This window comes from Notamacropus eugenii, chromosome 2 (assembly GCF_028372415.1).
Source record: "Notamacropus eugenii isolate mMacEug1 chromosome 2, mMacEug1.pri_v2, whole genome shotgun sequence".
Lineage (NCBI taxonomy): Eukaryota > Metazoa > Chordata > Mammalia > Diprotodontia > Macropodidae > Notamacropus > Notamacropus eugenii.
This window is the reverse complement of record NC_092873.1, coordinates 59,777,742-59,803,942: the sequence shown is the minus strand read 5'-3', so window position 1 is coordinate 59,803,942 and position 26,201 is coordinate 59,777,742. Positions and strand designations below refer to the sequence as shown.

At 39.5% G+C, this 26,201-nt stretch overlaps 1 protein-coding gene across 7 annotated transcripts in view; it reads right to left on the bottom strand.

Moving 5' to 3' along the window:
* The window catches only part of GIGYF2 (GRB10 interacting GYF protein 2), a 169,022-nt gene that overhangs the window by 80,018 nt on the left and 62,803 nt on the right, over nucleotides 1–26,201 (bottom strand). For all 7 annotated transcript variants that reach the window (XM_072640524.1, XM_072640519.1, XM_072640522.1 and 4 more), the window contains 4 exons: nucleotides 24,698–24,793; nucleotides 17,501–17,609; nucleotides 6,029–6,143; nucleotides 4,437–4,477 (listed from right to left, as the gene is read on the bottom strand). In XM_072640524.1, the coding sequence (XP_072496625.1) occupies nucleotides 4,437–4,477; nucleotides 6,029–6,143; nucleotides 17,501–17,609; nucleotides 24,698–24,793 (361 nt within the window). The remainder of the gene's footprint in view (nucleotides 1–4,436; nucleotides 4,478–6,028; nucleotides 6,144–17,500; nucleotides 17,610–24,697; nucleotides 24,794–26,201) is intronic.

The window sequence follows — 26,201 nt, the reverse complement described above, 5'->3', positions numbered from 1 at the left end:
GACACAACACATGTTTAGAATAGTATATGTCAAGTTAAAGCAAGGAATTATAAATTTAATGCTTGCTGAATTTCTTTTTTAATGGAGGCAAGATGAAAATGGCATAGAGAAAAGGTCTGGCTTAAAAGTATAGTAATAGTTACTTGTCACTTGAAAAGTTCCTTTTTCTTTTCATTTAAGGACCAAGAGGCTTCTATCCTAATACAGCATTACTGGAAGCACTGACCAACAGGGATTCCTAATTAGGAAGTAGTATCTGATAAATGGAGCAAGTACGGGCCCAGAGAACAGTGCTGGGCCTAGAGCAGGCCTGCCAAAGTGGCTCACAGACTAAGGTTCTGCAGCCCTCTTTTACAGCCTCTACGTTTTCATGGGCCACCTGAAATCCTTCACTGGGCCACAAACAGCCTATAATGTTTTGTAGGTCTGGCCTAGAGTCTGAAAAACTCATCTTCCTCAGTTCAAATCGGGTCTCCGACACTTATGAGATGTGTGACTATGGGCAAGATACTTAATCCTGTTTGCCTCAGTTTCCTCATCTGTCAAATGATCTAGGGAAGTACCAAATGGAGTCACCGAGAGTCAGTCACAACTGAAAACAGCTGAATGAAAACAACAAACCAGACGCACTTGGGTTACAAAAAATAGAACTATCCTGAGACTTTTATTGGAAGCTTTCCTCTTAATAGACTGAAAGGCTTTCTCTGACATTCTTTCTTTTACACTCAACCTTTACTTTTCCAATGTAAAATCTGCAACGTACCCAGAAGAGTACACAACAGCAGGGGATGTGAAAGAGGGAGCAAGGATAACAAATTCACACATTTCAACATAGTCACTAGTCAACACATTACTCACTTGTTTATATTTGTTTTACTTCTTTATTACATGAACAACTGCCACACTTTAAGGTGGGTGATATGGACAGGTAGTCAGTGGCTCCCCAGCTCTGGAGGTCTCTCAATAACAGCCAGTCATATGTCTGACAGTGGACAGGGATGTCTTGTTTGGGAAGAACTTGGCCTCCATGACCTCTCTCTCAAGTACCTTCTGATTCTGTGAAATATTCCTAGAGTTCATTATGAATAAACTCCCAGGGTGGCATAATGAAGTGTTAGAGGTGTAGCTGAAGGTCAAGATGCTGTTATTTTGCCAGATGAGCCAAAAAATTTGCCTTTGCCAGATGCCATGTGGCAACTAGCACATTTTTAGTTTCTCACTACTTTACATCAAAAAGGGGGTAATTAGAATCATTTACTCACATTACAAAATCCACTGAGTTTATTAGTATCATTTTAGTTCTGGACATTTGCATTACTTAGTATCAATTAGGAAACTCCATACAGAATGTATCCTAGCGCTCATCCCACTAGCTATTAATATAATCTCTATGGAAAGCAATTTAAGCCTCCACTCCACCCAGAAAGCATGTGGACATCAGATTTTCTTCAGTTTTCACAGTCACTACCCAATGTTCACTCCCAGTCTCCATGGTAATGGGCACAGACTGAGTGATGACCAACACAAACCTAATAGAGCCCCATTCTCTGCCCCCACAGGCTCTAGAGGGTGGAAAGCAAGTTGGAGTCAGAGAAAAAGGGCTCCCCTGGCTCCACTCTATGGCTTCCTGGTTGTTGCCTGAATTAAATCCAGGCATCAAAGCTCTCGGGGTCTTCAGTTTCCTCAGCTGTTAATATATGGGGGCTGGACTCAAATAATCTTGAAAATCACTGCCAGGTCTAAATCTGACTTATACAGTCAAGTCCTAAACAAGTAACAGCTTTTATTTTCCCCAAAAATGTTCAATATAAGCTCCTATTACAGCTCAGGAGAAAATCTTCCCCTGTCTTAATGTCTCTGCAAGTCCCCAAACATTGGCAACAGAATGAAGCGACCTGTAACTTGGCTCTCTTGGTGTGTCTAAAGGGAAACACCCAGGGAGGGAAGCATTTCTTTTTACAGAACACACTCTTAATAATAGATACTTTAGGTGCAAAATTACTCTCATGGGATTAACACAAGTATAATTATAATCCTTACATATGGTTTTCCATTAGCTATTTAACTCATCAGAAACTTCTGGCTTTCCCCTGTATACTTCATTAAACAAAGAGAACATGAATATAATGAAGCAAGAAATGCTCACCTATTGATGCTTAACAGCGGCTGCTATAACTTCTTAACTCCGTTAGTAACATCTATCATTTGGATTAATATGAATGGTATTCCCATAATTAACAATACTCTGACTCTCTAAAGGGGCAGGAGGAAAGACTAAGGGGCTTAAAGGTCAGGGGAGAGCCAGAGAAAAGCTGGGTTCAAATTCACCAGACATCTAGAGTACCAAGAGCAAAGGAGTGAATTCACCTTTTTTTGTAAAATGAGCCTACTAAAACCTGGAGCACCTGCCTGCCAGGAAATATTTTGGGCAAAGGGCCTCCTCTACCTCACAGTGATACATTCAGGGCAGCTGTTTTCATTTTAACAGCACAGAGGAAGTCTCAGGATTGGAGAATACTTCAGGCATTTGCAGGCATATGGAGACTCCAAGGAAGTTCATGTTCCTTCCCACCGTGTCTTTCATTTTTCTTCAAATACTAACAGGAAATGGCTTACATTTGCTTCAAGCTTTACAGAGCACTCCACCTCCAAACACCATGCTGGGGAGGACATTAGTGATCCTTCAAACCAAACTCTTCAAATGACTTATCAAGTGACAGAAGCACAAAAAGTTGAGGTAAATGCCCAAGGTCAATCAGCCCCAAGTGGAAGGTCAGTTCCTCTTTCTCAGAACCCAATGTTGTTTTCACTACACTAAACTAGTCAGTCAGTCAGTGAGCATTTATTAAGCACCTCCAATGTGCCAGGCACTACACTATGCCCTGACCTCAAGAAGCTCACTGTTTAAAGAGGGTCATGGCACTATGACTCCAGTTCTACAACATGACTCCTGCCAAGCTCATTAAAGCCATTACAACACAGGTCATCTGTGACAGGTTTCTTAAATATCTCAATCCACTAACTAGAAAGTTTCATTTTGGTCTCTTTTGGCTTGAGAACCTTAAAACCCAGACAAGTAAAATGACAGGGAAAGACGACTCTAGCATAGTTGTGACTGGAATTAGAATTGTGTCAAAGGAATTGTCACCTTTCTCCTAATAGCAATAATCAGTCACTTTTCAGTCTCCTAACTCAGTATTGCTGCACTGTCGACACAGCCCTGCCCAAAAATGAGCTTACTGAAAAGTGAAGTTGGCACCAGGTCTACCAGGAACACTTAATAAATACTTACTAACTTAATAGCTAACTAACTTCCCAAAGAGACTCAAGGTTTACAAAGCACTTCACACACATTATTATCTTAAGTGATTTTTTGATCAAGTCTTTCAGAGAGCTTTTTTTTTTCAGTCATTTTTAGTCACATCCAACCCCTTGTGACCTCATTTGGGTTTTTTCCTGCAGACATACTGGGGTGGTTGGCCCTTTCCTTTCCAGTTCATTTTACAGATAAGGAAACTGAGGCAAACAGAGTGAAGTAAGCTGCCTAGAGTCACACAGCCAGTTAGTGTTTGAGACCAGATTGGAACTCAGGAAGATGAGTCTTCCTGATTCCAGTGCCAGCCCTCTCTCTACTACCCGCACCTTCCTGAGAGGTCCTAAGCATGATTAACTTCATTTTACAATTGAGGAAAGAGGTAAAGTGACTTTCCCAAAGTAACAAAGCTAGTAAAGGTGAGGGCTAAGTTTTGAACTCAGGTTTATTCTGACTAAATAAAGCCAGTCTTCTGTACACTCTATCATAATAATGCCATTCCTATTACAGCAGTTTTTGTAAGAATTTCTAAGGGTCCATTTTACCAAAAAACTTTCACCAAGTTACCTCACCTGGACTCTAGACCACAATCCAATCCTTTGGTCCAGAATCCATAACTGTTATCCTATTTCTAAACCAACCTGTGGCTCACCAAAGGATTTTGAGTGGCTCACAAAATATGTGGAGGGAAATATCCTTTGAATATAGAGGAAATCCTCTGGCATGCCATAGATTGCGCAGGCCTTTTCTAATAGGAAATTGAAAATGTATTGCCCATTTTTCAAGTAATCTAAAATTAAGACTTTCCAAATGGGAAAAAAAATTAACCCTTCAAATATTCCACCAATACTGTACAATCTGCCTCCTGCCCCAACCACCCTTACCCCAAAAAGAATTGATGCCAACTCAGTTTCACAAACCACCATGGGATTCAGGAAATAGTCAAATAACACATTATAAAAACATCATTGCCATGCCTCTAAATAGAAACTTCTACCACACAGAACATATATGGAATAAAAGGCCACTCTAGTTTGTCCTTCCCTACAGTCCTATAATAACTCAAAACTGAAAACAAAAATTAGAGAATGAAAGTCATAATTCGAACTTCCAAACACCTTACCTGAATCTTTTCGCCCTGGTTTTTCAAACCGTCTGTCTCCCCTAGAAAAACAGAAATAAACTTTTGAACAGGGACTATGAAGCCATATGATAATTTCAACTCCAGTTCTGGTACACACTTTCTTCTTAGCTTAGGACTAACAACAAAAAAAGAGGGTAAGACTCATGGAAAGGCCAGGAAGTTTCATTAAACAATTGGAAAAGACAAGCCTTGAGTTGTTCAAGTTCACCTTTAATCCAAGTAAACATTTTACTAGAGATTAGATTCTCTATCCTGAGAGACAGTGGATGACTGAAAACTGAAATTCTCCAGAGACTGTGAGATCCTTTTACTCTCAGCCAAATAAGGGCCTTTGTTTCAGAGAGAAACATGGGGTCATGGAAGACACCAGGTAACTCCTCAAAGTAAATATAGGCTGCCTCCCTCCTCCTACTCAGTGATAGACCCAATTCATTGTCTCTTCACAGTCTAAGACGTGTATACTGACAGACCAGTTCTACTGTACAATGCCCATCCAAGTGCATGTGACAGTCTGGACAACAGGCTTTCTTCAATCACTTGGTTCATCTTGTGGACAGTTAGGACCTTATCTTTCTTAATGACTATGGATCTGGAGAAGCATACACAAGGCCTAAGTAGGACATAATATAGAGAACTTTATGAAGGATATAAGCACAATTTATGGCATCTGAATTAAATAGAATATTATTGTGTCATAAGAAATTCTCTGAATTAAAGAATTGAGAAATTTGCTAAGACTGGTATAAACTGTCACAGAGTGAAGTGAACAGAACCAGGAAAATAATTTATACAATGACCACAATAATATAAAGGAAAACAACATCGAAAGACATCAAAACTCAAATCAACTGAGTGAACAAGCATCACTTCAGAGGACTGATGGTAAAGAATGCCTCTAGCCTTTTGGCAGAAGGACTGCGGACAATACAGACGTTTTCAGACAAGGCCAACGTGTTGATCTGCTTTTCTTGAAAATGCTTAAATTTGTTTGTTTTTTTAAAAACGAAGGTTGAGGGAGAGGGAAAGGAGAAATTCACTGAGAACTGACAATGTTTTAAAAAGGACAAGAATATCAACAAAACATTTTTAAAGGCTATGTACATAGCAGAAAAGGTATTTCTGCCATTCACAAAGCAAGAACAAGGGATAACCAATGAACATCCCACATGATCCACTGGTATCCATACAATATCAAAAGAAAATGAGAAAATCCCCTAACCCATTGTCAGGACACCCTGTGGAGGACTTACATGAGGACATCAACAACAGTTGCATAGATAAGAATACTTGGATTGGTTGGAAGGAGCACCCACACTGATCAGAGATCCAACAAAGTCAGTACAATCTTCCTGAGAACATATTTGTTAAATGCACAGGAATCTTCTATGGGGTTTATTTCATCCCTCCCCTCATAATATTGGCAGGTTTTCCACCCAGACTGATACTCAGACTATCCGACTATCCAAACAGTCCACCTTATGGATCAGTGATCTCATCCCAGAAGAAGGAGGGAAATGCAGCACTCCCAGGGCCCATGTTTGGATCTGCACAGGCTGCCAGGGCACAGTTACCTTTCTTCCCAGCTCTGTGATCGGTGCATTTCACGGCCACCGCCACCTCGCCCAAATCCACCCTCAATTTCGTCAAAACTTCTTTGGTAAAAACCACCTTCACCTCTGCCTCGACCTGAAAAGACAAAAAAACAGAAATAAGTGGTCATAAGATGACCATCATAGCCATCAAAAAGGAGTTTCTATTCACTGTCAATAACAATTAAGTCTTTTTACATTCTAAAAAGATTTCTCTGAAATATGATTTCTTTTGTTTCTGTTAATGAGCTGCTTACTAAAACATGTAGAGATACTAAAATTATGTTCTACGAAACCATTTTACATTCATAAAACATTACTGCAAACTAGGCTTTCAACTGGAATTTTCACATACATACAAAAGCTAAAGATACAAACTCTGCTTTAGAATGTTTATGAAAGGAAAAAGAATGAGGTATTTAAAATGGCTTACTTAACCATGTCTGAAACATACTCAGCTCCACTGAATGAACTGTCTGCTTAACAGATTTGCTATAACAACCAAAGACCTTCTCTCCTTTAACAATCTCTCACACGTGTCCAAAGGGAGAGCACAGGTGTTATCAGGCTTATGATCAAAGAATCAAGAATATGGAGCAACCCTTAAGAGACTTAATCCAGGATTCTCACATTAAAAAAAACAAAAAAACAAAAAAAAAAACCTCTTCTGATGACAGGCAGGAATGATCATGTGTCCTGAAAGAACATATGGATGTTTTTCAAAGTTAAATACAAAATAACAGATTTCCAAAATTATGGGTATTTATCTATGCATCTTACCCCCTCCTCTGGAGTAAATAATCGAAGACCGACTACAAAGGGCATAGGTATATCTTAAAGCAGCAGAGCCAAAGGTACAAGAGAACATGTATCCACTATGACGATAAATGTTGCGACCTCTTTAAAAGATCCACAGAACCAGAACTACTTCCAGGCATCAGGCACTTATGTCTATTTCAATAAAATGGCAGCACAAAGAAATGGAATGAACAATCCTTTAGAATTTCATTCAAGATGGCTCACTGAAGAAGTAAAATTTACATGATATACATTATTAAAGACCTAATAAAATAAAAGTTTTTCTTTATTGTGGTGATCTTCTACAATGGGGGGAAATTTATCATTTGGAAGGGAGAGGTCTTTTTCCTTCTAAAGGGGAGAGAGGAAATAAAACAAGTACAGAGAGTCAATAAGAAAGCAACTTTTTTTAGTTGAAATGAAGTACTCTACAAGGTTATTTCAAAACAAATAAAAGATTCTTTACAATAGGCAATAATTATGACTTGTAATCTGGTAGAAACTCAAGAGCTTTATTGAGATAATATAAATGTCATTTGCCAGAGGTTTCTAGTAAGTTGTAAACCTTCAACAATTTTTAGTTATGTGAAAAAAAGAAAACATGCAATACATTTCAGACATAATGATTCTAGAGCATAGGTGTCAAATATTATGCTCTCAAGTATAGCAGAACCTTATTAAGATGTAACTGGGAAATTTAAAAAAAATACAACAGAACACATAAGGTTAATGTGTGATTTTTTTTAAAGCTAATATACACCCCATAGAGAGTCTTCTGTATGGTTTAGTAACCTCCTCCCTCTTTTCTATTTGAATTTGATACTAGTGGCGTAGAGGATGTTTTCCCACAGGCTACTCTTAGAACAGATGACTGCTTTAGTACATGGTTAGAAAATATACCAATCCGTATTAGGGTATAAAACTCTGAAATATTCCAAGGTCTACTTTATTACACTAAATATTTAGATCAATTTATTAAAAAAAAAAAAAAACCACCTGTGAACACAACAAAGAAACCCACTATTTAAAAGAAATGTCAGGAAGTGCTTCAATGATGCTGTTCGTAAATATCAACTAACTTATAAATTTTGATTTATCAAAGTTATCATAAAGTAAAATGTACTTTGAAGGTCAACAAAGGTAATATAGGCGATGAAGACTCACAAATCACAAAAACTTAGAATGAGATCTAGCCTCATGCCCAATATAGGAATTCAATCTCATCCCCTCCCTCATCTCCCAAAGATGGTTATTGAGCTTCTACTTTGATGTTTCAATCAAAACATGTACTTTCCTTATATTTAGCCAAATGCATTTACTTTTTGTTCCTAAAAGTAAATTGTCATTATTCTGTGTAACACTAGAGAGTAACCATTCCCAAGCTAACTGAGTTGGTATACCTCTGAATCTGTAGATTAATTTTATACTGGTGTCACCCAACCATAAGCAAATAAATCTCTCTCCAAATATTGGCCTGTTTTTCTTCTGTTAAAAAACATTTTGTGATTGTAATTTTGTGTCTTGACCATATCTTAGGAGATGGACTCCCAAATATTTTAAGTAGTTTTACTTTATTTTTGAGTGGCATTTCACTACCATTTTCCCTTCAGTTTTGTTATTACTTTATGAAAGTGCCGATAATTTATGTGCATTTGTTTCCTACGACTATACTAAAAATATTCAGTTTTTTTTCTCTGAGATCAGTCAAGAAATTCTAATGTCACCTGCATATAAAGAATTCCATCTATTTGGTAATGCTACAAATATCACTTGCATACCTAAAAATGTCAATTAATAATGGGAAAGACTGATATACCAATTTTAACCTTATATTTAATAGAAAAACTTCTAGTGCTTCTCCATTACAAACAATGCCCATTTTTATTTTAGAGATAAAATTTTCACATTAAAAATGCCCACCTACACCACAGCTAAAAAGCAACAAAAATAACTACTCTTTTGCAAAAGATTTTTTTATAATAATGTAACCATGTGGTTTGAGTTTTTTTTATTTTTTTCTATTTATGATAGTTGTTTACTTAAGGTAGAAATATCCTTGCATTCGCAGTACAAATCCAATTTGGTCAAAGTTAGTAAGTTTTAAAACATATTACTGTAATTCTCAGCACTGGGTCTACCACTGGCATCTATAAGAACATACTATCTAATTCCTCTTTCATGTGATAGCACTTAAAATATTTAAATACAGATATTATATCCATACTTCCCATACTCAAGTGGTATTCAAGCTAAAGGTCTGATATTCTTATAGTAGGTGCCACATGGTTTCTAGAACTCTCACCACCCTATTGTCGTAGCCTGTCTCTGCATATAGCATGGTCTGTCAAAATCTCTTAATTTGGGCACTCAGAATAGATTCAGAAGAAATAACTTAAAAATTATTGGTCTATCTGAAAACTATGATTAAAAAAGAGCTCAGACATCAACTTACAAGAAATTATCAAGGAAAACTGCCCTGACATTTCAGAATCAGAGAGTAAAATAGAAATTGAAAGAATTCACTGATCACCTCCTGAAAGAGATCCCAAAAGGAAAACTCGTAGGAATATTGTAGCCAAATTTCCAGAGTTCCCAGGTCAAGGAGAAAATATTACAAGTAGCTAAAAGAAACAATTCAAATATTGTGGAAATACAATCAGGATAACACAGGATTTAGCAGCTACTACATTAAGGGATCAAAGGTCTTGGAATATGATATTCCAGAGGTCAAAGGAGGTGTGTGTTCATCCTTCATTGCCAAAGAAGACAAGACCATGCCACCAGAAAAATAATGACATGACTTGCATTTGACTTTGTTTTGAGGGAGGGAGGGCTGGGCAGGTCACCAGCCTCACTTCTGCTCCAGAGCCATCTGAATCCAGTGACCAGATGTTCATCAGCATGATTAGAGATGACTTAGGATGAGGCAATTGGGGTTAAGTGACTTGCCCAAAGTCACCCAGCTAGTGAGTTTCAAGTGTCTGTGGTGAGATTTGAACTCAGGTCCTTCTGACTTCTGCACTGGTGCTCTATCTACTGCACCACCTGCCCTGGTCAAAGGAGGTAGGATTAAAACCAACAATAACCTCCCCAGCAAAACTGAGTATAATACTTCAGGGAAAAAAAATGAAATTTCAATGAAATAGAGGACTTCCAAGCATTCTTGATGAAAAGACCAGAGCTGAATAGAAAATCTGACTTTCAAATACAAGATTCAAGAGAAACATGAAAAGGTAAACAGGAAAGAGAAGTCATAAAGAACCCATTAAAGTTGAAATGTTTATATTCCTACATGTAAAGATGATATTTATAACACGAGATCTTTTTCAATATTAAGGTAGTTAGAGGGAATACACACACACACACACACACACACACACACACACACACATATGGTAGGTATAAATGGGTATGTATGTGTATATATGTGTATGTATAGGTGTAGGAATGTAGCAAACCATCTCACATAAAAGAGACAAGAAAGAGCTTTTACAATCAAGGGGAAGAGGGGGTAAATGAAAGGGAAAAAGTGAGCCTTATTCTCATGGGATGTGGCTTAAGGAGTAAATAACACACACTCAATTGGATATGAAAATCTATTTTGCCTTGCAGGAAAGCAGGGGGGAATGGGGTAAGTGAGGGAAGATAACAGAAGGGACAGCAAATTTGGGAAAGGGATAATCAGAAGCAAACACTACTGGTGGGGGAGGGGAGGGGACAGGTCAATAAAATGAATGGCAAGATAAGACAGAGGGAAATGTGGTTAGTCTTTCACAACATAACTGTTTGGAAGTGTTTTGTATGGCTACACACATGTAGGACCTATATCAACTTGCTTGCTTTCTCAATGAAGTGGGTGGGGAGGGAGGGAGAAAATAAGGAACTCAAAGCTTAAAAAATGAATGTTAAAAATGGCTTTTGTATGCAACTGGGAAATAAGATGTAGAGGTAATGGAGTATAGAAATCTATTTTGCCCTACAGGAAAATAGAGAAGAGGGGGATGGAAGATGGGGTGACAGAAGGGAGGACAAACTGGGGGAAGGGATGGATGGGGTACGTGCTGTCCTGGGGTGGGGGGGGATGAGAGAGACACAGAAAATCTGGAATTCAAATTCTTTGTGGAAGTGAATGTTGAAAGCTGAAAAATAAATAAATAATATTTTTTTTAAGAATTGGGCACTCAGAAGTGAATACAACAATGCAAAGATGGTCAAACGTGAAAATTACTTCATTTGTGTTGGATATTGTCATCTGTTAACACAGACAACCATACTCACTGTTTAAGCAAATTTTATTACTATCAACTACAACTATCTGTATCAACAGAAACTTCCAAGACTTAATGGTATGATTTAGAGGTAAACAAAACTTTCCTGTTCCATACATGCACATAGACACTAAGTGTAAGGTTTACTTTCATCCCAGGAATTTGATCCAGTGCCCCAGCCTACAGAGAATATCTGAACCCTAATTCTTCTATCTCATAAATGAGCTGTAATTGTCAGATTTGCTGTCATCAGTACATATGACAGGCAAAGAAGGTGACAACTTCATCTAAGCCACTGATAAAAATACTCAACAGATCAAGGACGAGGAGAGAGGGTTACTATGCCACTTGAGGTTTCACTCTAGAAGGACAATGATCATTTAAGGTTTTTCTTGAAGTATGATTTTTCAAATAGCTATGAATAAACCAACTGTACTATGATTCAGATTTTACCTCTCCATATTATCTACAAGGATAGCATAAGAGAGTTCATCATTTCAAAATCAAACTGTATCTATGGTACTCCTTTGCTCTACAAATCTAACCACCTTGCCAAAAGAGTAAATGAATTTGATTTGGCATGAATGAACACTGGATGCCCACTTTATTTCCTAAGGCATGTACTAAGGGATCAGAGATTATCATACAATGTGTTCCAGAATTTTCATGAGAACAGATGTCAAGCTGATCTTCATCTCTTATAGTGCTCAACTGGTACCTTTTTTATTTTCTATGACTACTCAAAGATTACTAATGGTGCTAACAAGTGAACAGATGCTCCTTTACTACCTGCTCACCTACTTAGAGAAGAGGAAATGTTTGCCTTCATTCTTTTGATGATCCTTGATTTTTAAAAAAATGAGGCATATTAAGAGTTAAATAATTTTGTTTCTATCATATAGAAATATCAGACCATTTTCCACAAGCAATGGATCCATCTTCTTTATTTTCTTGCCAATTTGAACTCTCTTTTTAATCTTTACCATGTTGCAAATATTAGCTAATTCTAGGCTGACACTATTCTCATAGGATTGTGGTATTTGTTACATACTTGTCCTTCACTTTAGGCCTTGTCTCCATCATCTATGCCATCTGTCTGATTTCATCCTAACCTCCTATAAACCCTGTTTAGGCACTTGGGTTTTCTAATGTCATTCCCCTGTCACCTCCCACATATAAATATGTTCTTCCTCATCAAGTGTACTCATGGTCTTTTAGGGAGTAATTTGATTTCTGAGAGTCTTCTACCTTTTTTTCAAAGAAACCTTCTTTGGAATCTCCATCAAGAAATAATCCTCACTTCTGAAGCTCTGAAAAATGTTTTCCTAAAATCTGGGGAATGTGTTTAAGGACTTGTAATGTCCTCTTCTTTTACTATAATTGGTCACTTTCTCCTAAGGTTGTTATGAATTCCAATTCACCAGTCATGTTTTCTGTTTTTGTTTCCTCTGGCTTCTAAGAAAGTAAATTGTCACTAAGTCAAAAATCTATGAGATTTTGGATAAATGAAACCACTGATACACCATTACTAATCCTTGCTCCTGTTCCAGTTTTAAACCTACTTTAAGATAGCCCTTCTAACATTCTTCTTCTGTGCAGTTCACAGTTTTGTTCAGTTGTTTCCGTCATGCCCAAATCTTCATGACCTCATTTGGGATTTTTTTGGCAAAGATACTTGAGTAGTTTGTCACTTCCTTCTGCAGCTAATTTTTCATATGAGAAAACTGAGGCAAACAGGGTTAGGTGACTTACCCAGGGTTACTCAGCTAGTAAGTATCTGAGGCCAGATCTGAACTGGGTAAGATGAGTCTTCTCGACTCCAGGCCTAGCACTTTATCCACTGTACCACCCAGATGTCCACTGAATATCTGCAATTATATCACTCTTTCTTTCTTCCTTTGTCCACACTCAAATACTTTCTTTTGTGCTTATTACATACTGAGATTTATACACTTCTACACAGGTGTACACTTTAATATGTAGTACAGGCCTTAACATAAAAGAAAGGTAATGAGGTTAAATGGAAACACCATTGAATGTAGATTCAGAAGAACTGGGTCAAGTTCTCACTAACTGTGTGCATTATTCTGAGAAAGTTACTTGTAAAGCCTGGTTTTCTCATCACCATTAATGGATAATAACCCTTATTCTCTTTACTTCACATGACTATTATGACCAAAACAGTTACAGTCTACAAAGCACCTTTGAAAAATAGCTTTACACTTCCAATCTTATTACTCCTCCTCTTCAGTTAAAACAAATATTTACAGACCCCCTTGTCATTTAAATTACAATTCCCATTCCATCAAACCTCAGCAGTACCTATGAAATTATACTGCCCCACATCTGCTCAAATTTAGCTCTGCAATGGTATGCCCATGCACATGTGCACACACACCCATGCCCTCACACGAGTTCTCCTGCTTCTGCTCATTTTACTTTATATCAGATCATTTAAGTCTTCCCAAGTTTCTCTAAAATCATCCTCTTTATTATTTCTTAAAGAATAGTATTCCATCTTAATTCTATCATTTCTTTTTACATATATATATATACCTTCAGTGTCACACACACACACACACACACACGTTTTATTGCTGGGCACTTTTCTTTCTTCTGCTTCAAATGCCGTTTAAAGCTTCTCTTAATCAGGCTTTTGACTCCCCTCCTGTAGACATTCTTCCAAACCCTGGGAAGTATAACCTTACCTCTTTCTGAAGCCTACAATTCTACAAAGAAGTCAAGAGTTGAAGAAACCAAACCCTATGAATAGGAAATTTTTTTTTCAGAAAAAAAAAATCAAAGTTATCCATAGTCATATTAAAAAGATGCTCTAAATCACTAACAACTGTTTTTCAGTCATTTCAGTTGTATCTAACTCTTCATGACCTCATTTGGGGTTTTCTTGACAAAGATTCTTGTACGGTTTGTCAATTCCTTCTCCAGCTCTCATGTTACAGATGAGGAAACTGAGGCAAACAGAGTGAAATGACTTGCTCAGGGTCACACAGCTGGAAGTGTCTGAGAATGGATTTGAACTCAGGTCTTCCTGACTGCAGGCTAGTGCTTTATCCAATGTGCTACCTAGTTGCCCTCACTAATAATTAGAGAAATGCAAATTAAATCAACTCTGAGATAACAACCTCACATCTATCAGACTGGCTAACATGACGGAAAAGGAAAATGGTAAGTGCTGGAGGGGATGTGGGAAAAAAAGGTACACTAACTAAAGTTGGTAGAGTTGTGAACTGGTCCAATCATTCCAGAGAACAAGGTGGAACTATGCCCAAAGGGCTATAAGACTATGCATAACCTTTGGCCTAGTAATACATCAATGTTCGGGCTATATCCCAAAGAGATCAAAGAAAAAAAGAAAAGGACTCATATATACAAAAATATTTCTAATAGCTCTTTTTTGTGGGGGATCAAGAATTGGAAATTGAGGGGATGCATGTGTGTGTGTGTGTGTGTGTGTGTGTTTGCCCTTCGTTGCTGAAGAAGACCATGCCATCAGAGAAATAATGACATGACTTGCATTTGACTTTGTTTTGAGTGAGGGAGGGCTGGGCAGGTCACCAGCCTCACTTCTCCTCCAGAGCCATCTGAATCCAGTGACCAGATGTTCATCAGCATGATTAGAGATGACTCACGATGAGGCAATTGGGGTTAAGTGACTTGCCCAAGGTCACCCAGCTAGTGAGAGTCAAGTGTCTGAGGTGACATCTGAACTCAGGTCCTCCTGACTCCTGCACGGGTGTTCTATCCACTGCACCACCTAACTGCCCCTATGAGGGGATTCTTAGCAATTGGGGAATGGCCAAACAAGTTGTGGTATGTGATTGTGATAGAATATGACTATGCTATAAAAAATGATAAGGGGGCTAGTTTCAGAAAAACATGGAAGACTAATAATGAATTAATGCAAAATGAGGTGAGCAGAATCAGGAGAACACTGCAAACAGCAACAGTAATATTGCAATGACAATCAAGTGCGAAAGACTTAGCTACCTGATCAATCCAACAGCCCAGACAATTCTAAAGGACATATGATGAAAAAAGCTAGCCACCTCCACATCTGAATTCTGAGTGCAGACTGAAGAATATTTTCCCCCACTTTCTTTACTTTTCTTAGTTGTATTTTTTTTTTTTGCAACATGGCTAAATGGAAATATTTTGCATGAGTTCACATGAATAATAGGCATCATATAGCTTGCCTTCTCAATACATGGAGGAGAGGCTAGAAGGAAAGAATCTGAAACTTTAAAAAAAAATTTTTTTAATGTAACAAATGAAAAAGAAAAAAAACAACTTGTATTCTTCAATGATAACTATTTATCCAGCTATTTGCTTCCCATATACTACTCTCTCTTCCTCTATCATAACCTTCAAGTGAAAGAGGAAACACCACTGGGGACACTCCTCTCCTTCAGTTTCCTGATGATGAAGTCCTCTAGAGATACTTTCCAGGTATCTTCTGACTACACAGGATTAAGCAAATCAAATAACGAGAACACACCAGGTTAGATGATCCTGACAAGCTCCCCATCATGTCTTAGAGGGCTACAGAAATGCAACACTGGAGGGTTCCATATGCTCACCAACTGCTATGATGACTCATTCCTGAGACCAAAAAGTCATCTTTCCATTTGCTATTGCTTGTCTCTCCTGTCTTCATTGAACAAACCTTGCTGCTCCCTCCTCATATCCAACTTAATATTCCATGGACAAAGCCTCATGCCTGTGCAGTGTAAATGGTCTAGAGTTTCTTCTTTTCTTTTTTCTGAGTTACACTCTTCAATTTACCAAACTTTTAAGTTGGTTTTGATTTCCCATCTGCCCCCTCAGACTATTTTGTTCCTGGCTTCAATCTTGGATTACTTCCATCCTGTTGAGGAGCCTTGTAATACACATACCTGGTGATCAGTTCAGACAGAAAGAAATACCCTGTACATCACCTAGTACTGATTCCTTAGCATCCATATCTTCTGTTTCTCTAGATGAGTTACAGTCTTTGGTGATTTCTTCCCCATGTGAATTCATCATCAAATAAAGTAGAAATAGGCAATGCCTGAGTCTATTTACGATGCTCCTGGGTCAAGGCTGCTCCTGCAAAATGGTGTTTCTATGTTTACTCAGCCCTACCCTCCTTTAGCTGCTAACCCCCCATGGAACGAAGGAAGGAGGAGGAAGGGAAGAGAGGGAGAGAGGGAGGGAGGAAGTAAGGAGGAGAGAGAGGGAGGGAAGGAGGAAGGAATTCTTGTCCATCCTATGTCTACCTCCACCTTCTGCCACCATCAAGTTAAAGAGACCTAAGAATACACTGGAAGCAGTTTCTAATGACAAATTGACCACTGAGAAGGAAATAGGTACAACCTGTTAATAACTGAAATTTAATAACTGTATATTGATCTGACTAAACCCCTGAGTAAACTAAGAAAAAAAACAAATCCAGGGACCTGAGGAAAACAATAAATTAGAAAGAAAGTCTCTCACTATTGACACCATGCCACAGAAAACTCTTCATGGACCTTTGTCATCCCAAAGTAAAAGTCATGAGGAAGGCAACAGACACTGATAACATAAAAAAATTAAGTGGGACATTTACTTAGTACCATTCTATTTATGCACTTCAGGTGGCTAACCTTTTCTTCAAGAAATCATTTTGAAAGAAATTATAAGATGTATAAGATGTGCTTGCTACTAATATACATTATAATATATGATCATTGTACAAATACTCAAGATACCCTCATACACCAAAATGATAACAAATAAACAACAGAGAATCAGTCACAGCATCAAACAGACAAAAAAGTGAAAGAATAAATGTTCGAAATTTGTCAGACTGCAAATGAAAGTATGCGCTTTCTGTACAATTATTTCCTGTTTCACTTTCAAGGCATAACCATGGGAAATCACATTTCATCCCCTGCTGCCACTGACCCTGAGTGGCCAGGGAGCCCACCCTCCTGAAGAAGCCATTCTTCCAAGAAGTTCTCTAGGAGCCTGAGGCTGCGCAGGAAGCTAAGTCAGTTTGGATAATACAAACTCCCAGGATGCAAAACTCTTGCCAGGTTCCTTGTGGGGGACAGGATGCATGGAAGAGTAGCGAAGGTCCCAAAAGGAGTTTTAGAAATGTAGAAGTAGATGTGAGAGTCTGCTCATGCCTCTAATTTTGGAGTTCAATTCCTCAAATTACGCTTTAGGGAGCCTGGGCTCTGGAAAAATGGCTTCTGATCAGAAATGCAAATTAGGGTATTTGAGCAAAATCTTTGAGGCCTATTCACCCTGGCAACCAAAATTTCCAACTCCTTTTATTTTTACTGTGGTTTTCCTCTAGCATCCTCTTTCTTGTACATCATTATTTTATTAATTAAAAAAAGCTCACCTCGACCTCTAGAGGAACTTCGACCTCGAGGAGCCCCTACCGCTGTTCCTCCTCCTCGTCCTGTCAATCGCAGGACAGCGGCACTATTTACAGACATGGAAAAGTTTCTCTGCCAAGGAAAGAAAGTACAATTTGGGTAAAAACAAAAATTACATCAACAATCATTTAAGTATGGCATGGGGGTAGAGGATGGGGGGGGGGTGGGGTGGGGGTGGGGGTGCAGGATGGTGCTAGGGCCCAAGCACATCCCTGTCCTCAAGCAGCATGTCTCCAATGGAGCTTACTAAAGACAGCACATAGGGATGGGCTAGATTAATCACCAGCACCTCCTGACACAGCAAAAACTGGAGTGCTCCTCCTACAAGCTCATGAGGGAGGTAGTACAATGATTATATTATTGACATCTTGCAGATGAGGAAACCGAGGTGTATGGAAGTTAAATGCCATCCCTGCCAGGGCTATTGTGACTCACAGTCAGCAAGAAGCAATCTATGATAAAGTAGCTAAGACTTGAAGAAGGTCTCTAAGCAGTGCCTAGCACATAGGTACTTAACAAATCAATGGTTGTGGATTAAAGAGATCTGAGTATTTCAATCACAGGGGACCACTCACAGGGAAAACTGCATGATTCAAGGCAAGAGAGATAGGGCAGAAAAGATAATAATGGAACTGTTCTCACTAGAAGATAACAGAGAGATGAGTGAGAAGATGTTGGCCACTTAAGTGATTCTTATAAGTATGGAGCTGGATCCTGTCTTTCCCCCGTCCTGCTCTGAGGACCAGTGAAATGGCTCCAATATGGGCAATGTGTGAGAAGGATGGGGGAGGTGGGTAGAGAGAGAACTTCAGAATGTCAAATTTCACAATCCTCCTCTTCCCCTTAATATGCAATATAATTAATCTATTCCTATCCTCTGAAATAGTACCAGCAAACAAAAAAAAGTAAATCAAGAATGTGATATTTTAAAACTCTTCTTCCACCAATAAATAAACTGAAACTCAATCCCTCCCCAGCTGAGGGATGGCAGAATCTGGCCCAGGAGAGGGGCAATACTCAGAAATCACAGTGAGGAACAGGGAAACGAGGGAGACATCAAGGCCAAAATCATGCTTAAGTGGCTCTATTCCCAAAGAGAAGACCACAGGAGGAGGGATAGGAGAATATAAACACAGAGAATTAAAGGCAAAGGCAAGAAGCACACTCCACAAGGCATACCAGTTAAAAAACTGCTCATCCATTTGAAAAGACTCAAGTATCCCTAGCATTTGATTTACAACTTTGAAGAAAGTACTTAGAAGTGTCCCATTTCTTTACACAGATGCATTCTGCACACTTAGTGTCTTATAAATATTTAGACAAGCAAGGCTAAGATACCCTCAAAATATCTAAAAGACAACACTTACAGAGAATATTAAGAACGGTTTAAAATACATGCATACTGACTTGTACATCATTTTATAGGTTCAAGTATACTTTATGTTTTTAAAAATATGTGAAAAATATTTGACCCACACCTAAACTGGAATACAAGGAACAAAGGGAAAACGTTCCTCTTCTTTAAAAAAGCCAAAAAAACCAAAAAAAACCCCAAAAATCAGAAACAATATTGACGTAGTGGAGCAAATGGTTGGTCTATGCCACCCTAGGGTAATTTTAACTCAGTCTGAACATTCTGGCTTTGGAAATGACAATCATCATCACAGACTGGAGCATCAGATTAAGATTACTGATATTTAATCACTGGATAAAAAATTGAAGCAGAAATCTCAAGCCTTGATTTTCATCCTAGACCTGCTACAAACTAGCAAAGAGGGGCTCCCTTTTCTGAGTCCCAGATTACCCATTTCTTTTTTTAAAAAAAATATAATTTTGTATCATAGATAAAAAGTGGTATTATCTAAACCAAGAAGGCAAAATTTTCCAAATAAAAATAGATGAGGTATATAAAAAGCAACACCAGGTGGTTCCCAATTTAAAAGAAGGAACATAAAGCAGTTAAATATAAATTTATGAACCTCAGCTCAAGGAAACAAACAGCCCAATCAACCACTGATTGAATAAAAACACAGCAAAAGAATAATCACTTTCAAATAACCATTTCTAACTCAACAATCCAAGGAAGGACCCTTTCTAAGTTTCAAAACAGATCTGATACTATTTCTTCTTCAAAACTATCAATTTCATTTCACCTAAACCTTATCTTTTATACCTCTCTTTTTGTAAACTCAACTACAGCCTAAATAACCTTAAAATGGAAATGGAAAAATTCTAAGGCATGAAACCCTGCTTCTGCATGGCCAGCCCTCTGGCACTCAGTGTCATGGTCTGACCATGCTGCTCATATTCTGCCTGGTCCTGCCTAAGTTAATGGGTAGACAATATTCTGAAGTTCTAGTTTTATTTTTTAACCCTAAAACGACAGAAAAGAGTATCTTTTGTGAGGAAACCCCTAGACAACCATTTTGTTCAATGTTAAAATTTGGAAAGGAAAAAGGGAAAAACCTGTGTGCATTTGTAAAATGGGAATAAAAATATTCTGAGCTATTTCCTTAGACTGCTGTAATGACCAAGCCTCAGAAACTTCTACAAGTATGAGAAAAACAGATGTTCTAAGCAGGATCACTTACACTTTAGTTCTGCTTGGATGCGTGACCCTGGCAGTACACGAGAGCTCTGCCTGGAAATATGGAAAGGTTACTCACACTGGCCTGGTGCCAGACTCTGTGTACACTGCCTAAGGACCAAATGGGCCAAGTTCTGAATCATCCTCAAAAGGCCAACCACAAAAACTCATGTCAATAGGGTACCCACACCTATGAAATCACAAACATACTAGAGCAGGGATGGGGAACCTGCAGCTTCAAGGTCACATGAAGCCTTCTAGGTCCTCGGGCATGGCCTTTTGACTGAGTCTAAGTTTTACAGAACAAGTGTTTTTATGAAGGGGATTTGTTCTATGAAGTCTGAATTCAGTCAAAGGGTCACACTTGACAACCTAGAGGGCTACAAGTAGCCTTATGGCCCCAGGTTCCTCACCATTGTATGAGAGTAAAGCTGCCCCTCCCTCCAAAATCAGTTCTAACTATGGAGCAAGGGCCAATGGCTATTTTTTAAAGGTAACTGAGTTTAGGAGATAGAGCAGAGAGTTAGAAAAGCAGAGCATCAGACACAGAACTCTTCTGTTCAGGAAGCAGTTTCTGAGAAGGCTGGCTCTATCTACTTCCCCTATTCTCCCATCAGGTAGCTAAAGTGGCAAAAAGGTCCAATTGCACTGAATTCCTATTCTAAAGGTCCTGTAAGAGTCACCCACTGAAGCAGGATTCAAGGGGAACCCCATGCTCAGGAGGGCTCTTGCTGGTGCCAGCCTCCATCTGGTGGAAACTGTGAGAACTGCAAGCTTGCTGCCAGGGAAGGACTTGGAGCCCTAAACATCCAGGCCCAATATCACCTACTGTAGCTCAGCTGTTCACCTTTTCCACACAGGCTGCCAACTTTAAGAATTTACTAAGCTACAATGTTAGTTGATTTATTATAGTTAATAGGAAAAAGTTCCCAATCCCTCTGTGAGACAAGTTAATATATATAAAAAATGGAATGAAATCTGCTAAGTGTCACTATTCTAAACATAAAATCCCTAGAAATTGCTAAGGGTAAGGGCTGTCAAGCACCTGCTTATGGTACCCCAAAAGCTGTGGCCACTTCAAAACCAGCTGACAACCACCAGACACCACAAAGGTATTTCTGACTCTTCTGATGGTAACATTCCATGGTAAAGGAAAACTAGACAGCAGAGTAGTCAGTGCCCCTGGGGAACAGGCTTGAAGTTCTCACAGCTTCTACTGCACGGAGGCCTTTACTACCAAGGCCTCTCCTGGCCTGGGGCTCTTCCCCTCTTCCAGACTCAGCAGAAAACCTTTTATGGTTTGGGGCAAAAAGCAAAACAAAACAAAACAAAATGTTCCAAATTTATTTTATCTTTGATGCAGGTATAACTATAAGAGTGTTAATCAGGAAGATAATGGCATCAACAGATAACATGGCAATAACATGAGAGGGATTATTAATAAGACCAGCCCCTGAAGAATGATGGTCCTTCCTCAGTTATGTTCCAAGTGAACCACTCCAATACACTGGGCCAGTGATTTCCCTTCAGCAAGTTCCTTCTGTTTCCCTGACAAATCTGTCAACACCTCAATACTGGGCCCTGTGATTGTCATTTTCCTTCTGCTTTATTTATCAGGACCTTAGCACACTCTAGGTATAAAATGAAAATGGCAGTATATCTGAGAGTATGCTTATCAGGATCTTTTAGGGAAAAAGGGTGAAAACCAGGCTTAAATCCTGGGTTTAGGAATCACATTTTCTTCTCCAGCAGTTGTGAGCGCTACAAACCCAAGGTATAACAATAGTTGAAATTTATATAGTACTGCTTACTTCCATTCTCCCCCATAATCCTCGTAAAAAGCCCGTGAGGTAGATGAGACCACAGGATCTACAATTTAGAGCTGAAAAAGGACCTTAAAGACAATCAAGTGCCATACCCTCTTCCTTCAGAAGAAAATGAGACCTAGCTAGGACAAATGATTAGCCCTAGGTCACATGGTCAATAGGACAAGAATTCACACCTAAGTCTTCTCTGACTTCAAATCCAGCACTCTCTCTCTTTTCAGATTACAGGTATTCCCATTTTACAGATAAGGAAAATAAGAGAAGTTAATTGACTTGCCTAGGTCACAGATCTATTAAATGTCAGGTGAGATCTGGGTCCAAGTCTTCTGATTCCAAATCCAGAATTGCTGGTATCTCACATGGTTGGTTGGTTGGTTGGTTGATGTACTTTCTTCTTGAAGAGGACCAAAATAACATCACCCCGATAAAGTGAAATTTCAGTGAGTCTGACTGTGGCTGATCAGACCAATACAAGCTTGGAATGCTCTACCACAGGTTGGGCAGAGATGGTCTATAAATTATGGGGCTGGGTACTCCAAATTTGCATATCCTACATTTACTTTGTGTTGTCTCAATTCTGCTTTGCTCATAGAGCACAGTACCCTTTCTGATGTGGGCACTCCATGCTGAGTGGTCCTATGTCTGTGTCTCCCATGTTGCACAGTCAAATCCAAAGTTCTTGAGAGAGACCTTAGAGTGTCCTTGTATCTCTTCTTCTGACCACCATGTGATCACCTGCCCCATGCAAGTTCTCCCTGAAATAGTCTTTTTGGCAAATATACATTTTGTATTCAAACAACATGGCCAGCCCATCGGAGCTGTGCTCTCTGAAGCATAGTCTGAATACTTGGCAGTTCAGCTTGAGCAAGGACTTCAGTGTCTGGCACCCTATCCTGCCAGGTGATCCTCAGCATCTTGCTAAGACAGTTCAAATGAAAACAATTCAGTTTCCTGGCATGACCCTGGTAGATTGTCCATGTTTCACAGGCATACAACAATGAGGTCAGCACAACGGCTCTGCGGACCTTCAGTTTGGTAGTCAGTCTAATACCTCTTCTCTCCCAATCTTTTCTCTGAAGCCTCCCAAACACTGAGCTAGCATTAACCTCATTGTCAACGTATACATCCCTGAAAAGTACACTACCAAGGTAAGTGAACTTATCCACAGCATTCAAAACTTCTCCATTTGTTGTAATTGATGGTTTCACATATGGATGGTGTGGCTGTTGGAGTGTCTGTGTTTTCCTGGTGTTAATTATTAGGCCAAAATTAGCACAGGCAGCAGAGAATTGATCCATACTTCGTTGCATCTCAGCTTCAGAGGCTGCATTGAGTGCACAATCATCTTCAAACAGAAAATCATGCACCAACATTCCCTCCACTTTGGTCTTGGCTTTAAGCCACACAGAAAAGGACTCAATCCTGATAATCAAGCTGAGCAAGTCACTTCTAAAAAATGCTATTTTCCCTTGAGAAGTCTGGAAGAACATAGGACCTGACACTAACCTGAACAATACCATCCTAAGAGAGAAGAACCTTTCTCTCACTTACCTGAACATTTAATCCCTCTACTACCTCTAAGCCAAACCATCTAGAATTCAAAGAACTATGAGAAAGCTGATTGGGCCCTTGCTAAGTGTCCAAGTTTGAGTACTGATTTGAGTAAATTTCATATTGTGTTGGAAAAGGTCTAGGACGTGGAAAAAGGAAGGCTCCCAGTGATCTCACTGCATAATTTAATGAAAGGAGCAGCAGAGCCGGAAGCCAGAAGAGCTGAGTCCAAGAGCCACTGAGCAACTGGTCAACCTCAGATCCAAAGTGGCTCTTGAGGACTATTATAAACTTCATGCCCATTTTACACAAGATAATAAGCAATCAATGTACAGGTTATGTTTCGCAGAACTGCTCTTTTCTAAAACATGTTTTACCAGGGAAGGTTCAGTGGGTAGGGGAGAAAGAAGGGCTATATTCAGAAATGAGTCTAACTTAAAGGGTAACAATAAGAATCACACGCTAACAAGTGCTTTGGTCCACGGTTAGCAATCTTCAGGTATTTTTTCCAAGTCATATCATCACTTAGTACAGGAAAACAAATAACCCTACCCCCCTGGCCCCTGACCCCCGCCAAAATCAGTAGCAAGGCAAGAGGCCCCGAGAGGCTGACTGATCTGCATCAGGTCCCCCACACAGGGTCAGAGACGCAAGAGGGAAGCACTAACTCAGATCTGAAGTCCAATGCTTTTCCTCCTGGACATGGGATATTTCCCACTGCATCAAAAATTGTTTCCACTTTCATAAAAATGAGGATATTCATTTCACAACGTACATAAAAGAGTTATTTCTTCAGTTGTTTTTCAGTCATGCCTTACTCTTCAGGATCCCTTTTGGGGTTTTCTTGACAAAGATACTGGAGTGGTTTGCCATTTCTTTCACAAGTTCATTTTACAGATGAGGTAACTGAGGCAAACAGAGATGTGCCCAAGGTCACACAGCTCGTAAGTGTCTGAGGCCAGATTTGAACTGAAGAAGATGCTGCATTATCCTGACTCCAGGCCCAGCAATCAATGCACTATATGGCACCACCTAGCAGCTCAAGCGTTACTGTGAGGATCAGAAGAAAAAAGCATGCCAAGCATTTTAGCTACCTGAAAGCATGAGGCAAAAGGAATCTCTTCTTTTTATTATCGTCATTATCCTCTAAATGTAAATCAGCCTCTTATTCTCAGAGGAAATTGATGAACACCAACCTGTTCTTCTTCTGTAAAAGGTACTAGTGCCAGTGGTGGTAGGGGCTCCTCCTGGAGAATAGGCAGAAATTCCTTATCCTTAAGGTCTGAAGGTATCTATGGAAGCAAGAAGAGCACAAACAATGACTGCCAGATAAATACCCCAGGCCCAATGGCACACCTGGATCCACTTCCCGCACCCCCCACCCCCCCCCCATGATCGCCACAGGCCTACTTCCTCAGCTAATTAGGCTCTCCGCTGCCTAGAGATTTCTCCAAGAAAAATGTTACCAGCAGCCAAGCAGCATTTTCCTGACTTGACATATGAAACGTCTCAGCTTTTGCAAATTGGGGGGCAGGGGGGATGGAACATGCACCCTGCATTGACTTGCCTAATTTCCCATCTTGCTCCCCTAAAACAGGTGGCAAAATAGGGTGTGATAAAAGCCTCTAAACTCTAGAACTGAGAGATGGAAAAGCTGCTCATAACACCCTTCCCTTTCAAGGGAAGGGAACTCTGGGAGTGGAAGAGTGAACATGTCCCAACAGTTCAATAGGATACACTGCTGGCAGGGCTGTTCTTTTTCTCTTACTTGGAAAAGGGGAGGCTCACCGGGGAGGGGAAAAGAAAGGGCTACATTCAGAAATGAATCTAACTTTAAAACAACAGGTGGAAAAATAAATTAAATTCTGAAACACAAATTTAACAATGCCTGAGTCCAAAGAAAGCAATGTTCAATCAAGCTCTGAAAATCACACCATTTAATACAGAAAAGCAAACAACCACAAGAAATCAGTAACTTGGTGCAAAATGAATTTGTACCTCCCCCCGCCACCACTTGACGGAAAATGTAAAGTACTTTAAATGGAGCTGTTTGTATTGTAGCCAGATACCTAAGTGACCTTGTGAAAGTCACTTACTTCTCTCAGCCTCAGTCTCCTCACCAAAAAAATGGGAATAAGAGAATGGGCTGTTGTGAGGCTCCAATGAAATAACCTATGTACAGCTCAGGGAAACCTTAAACCACCACGTAGTAGTTATCTTTGCTGCTGCTGCTGCATTTGAAAAGAGCTTGGGAGTCATGCCTTCAAGCTCAGGTTTGAGGCATTAGTAACACTGAGCCAGAGCAGGGAGGCCCAGGACTGGAAGGGGCCAGAGCTCATGAAAGCTGTCTCTACAACCACAGGGCAAACGGTATCCTGAGGGGACTGGACTTGTCTCCAACTCAGAGGAGCAAAGGGTCAAGAGATGAGAAGTGTCTAGGGAAAATGACACCTGGAAAAGAAAGCACACTAAGCACTCTCCCATCTACCTCAAGCAGTGAACAGCACCTCTTCAATGCTGCTAAAAGTAGAGATTCCTTTCCCAGGGGAAGCCCCTGCTGCCAGTGTACTTCCAGAGCGACTCAAAGGAGGAAAAAAAGGCATGGGAAAAAGCTGCTGGGGGTGGGGGAATGTGGCAGAAAGCCTGCTCCCTAATGTCCTTCCACACACTGTTCTCTCAAGGCACAGATTATCATCAAGT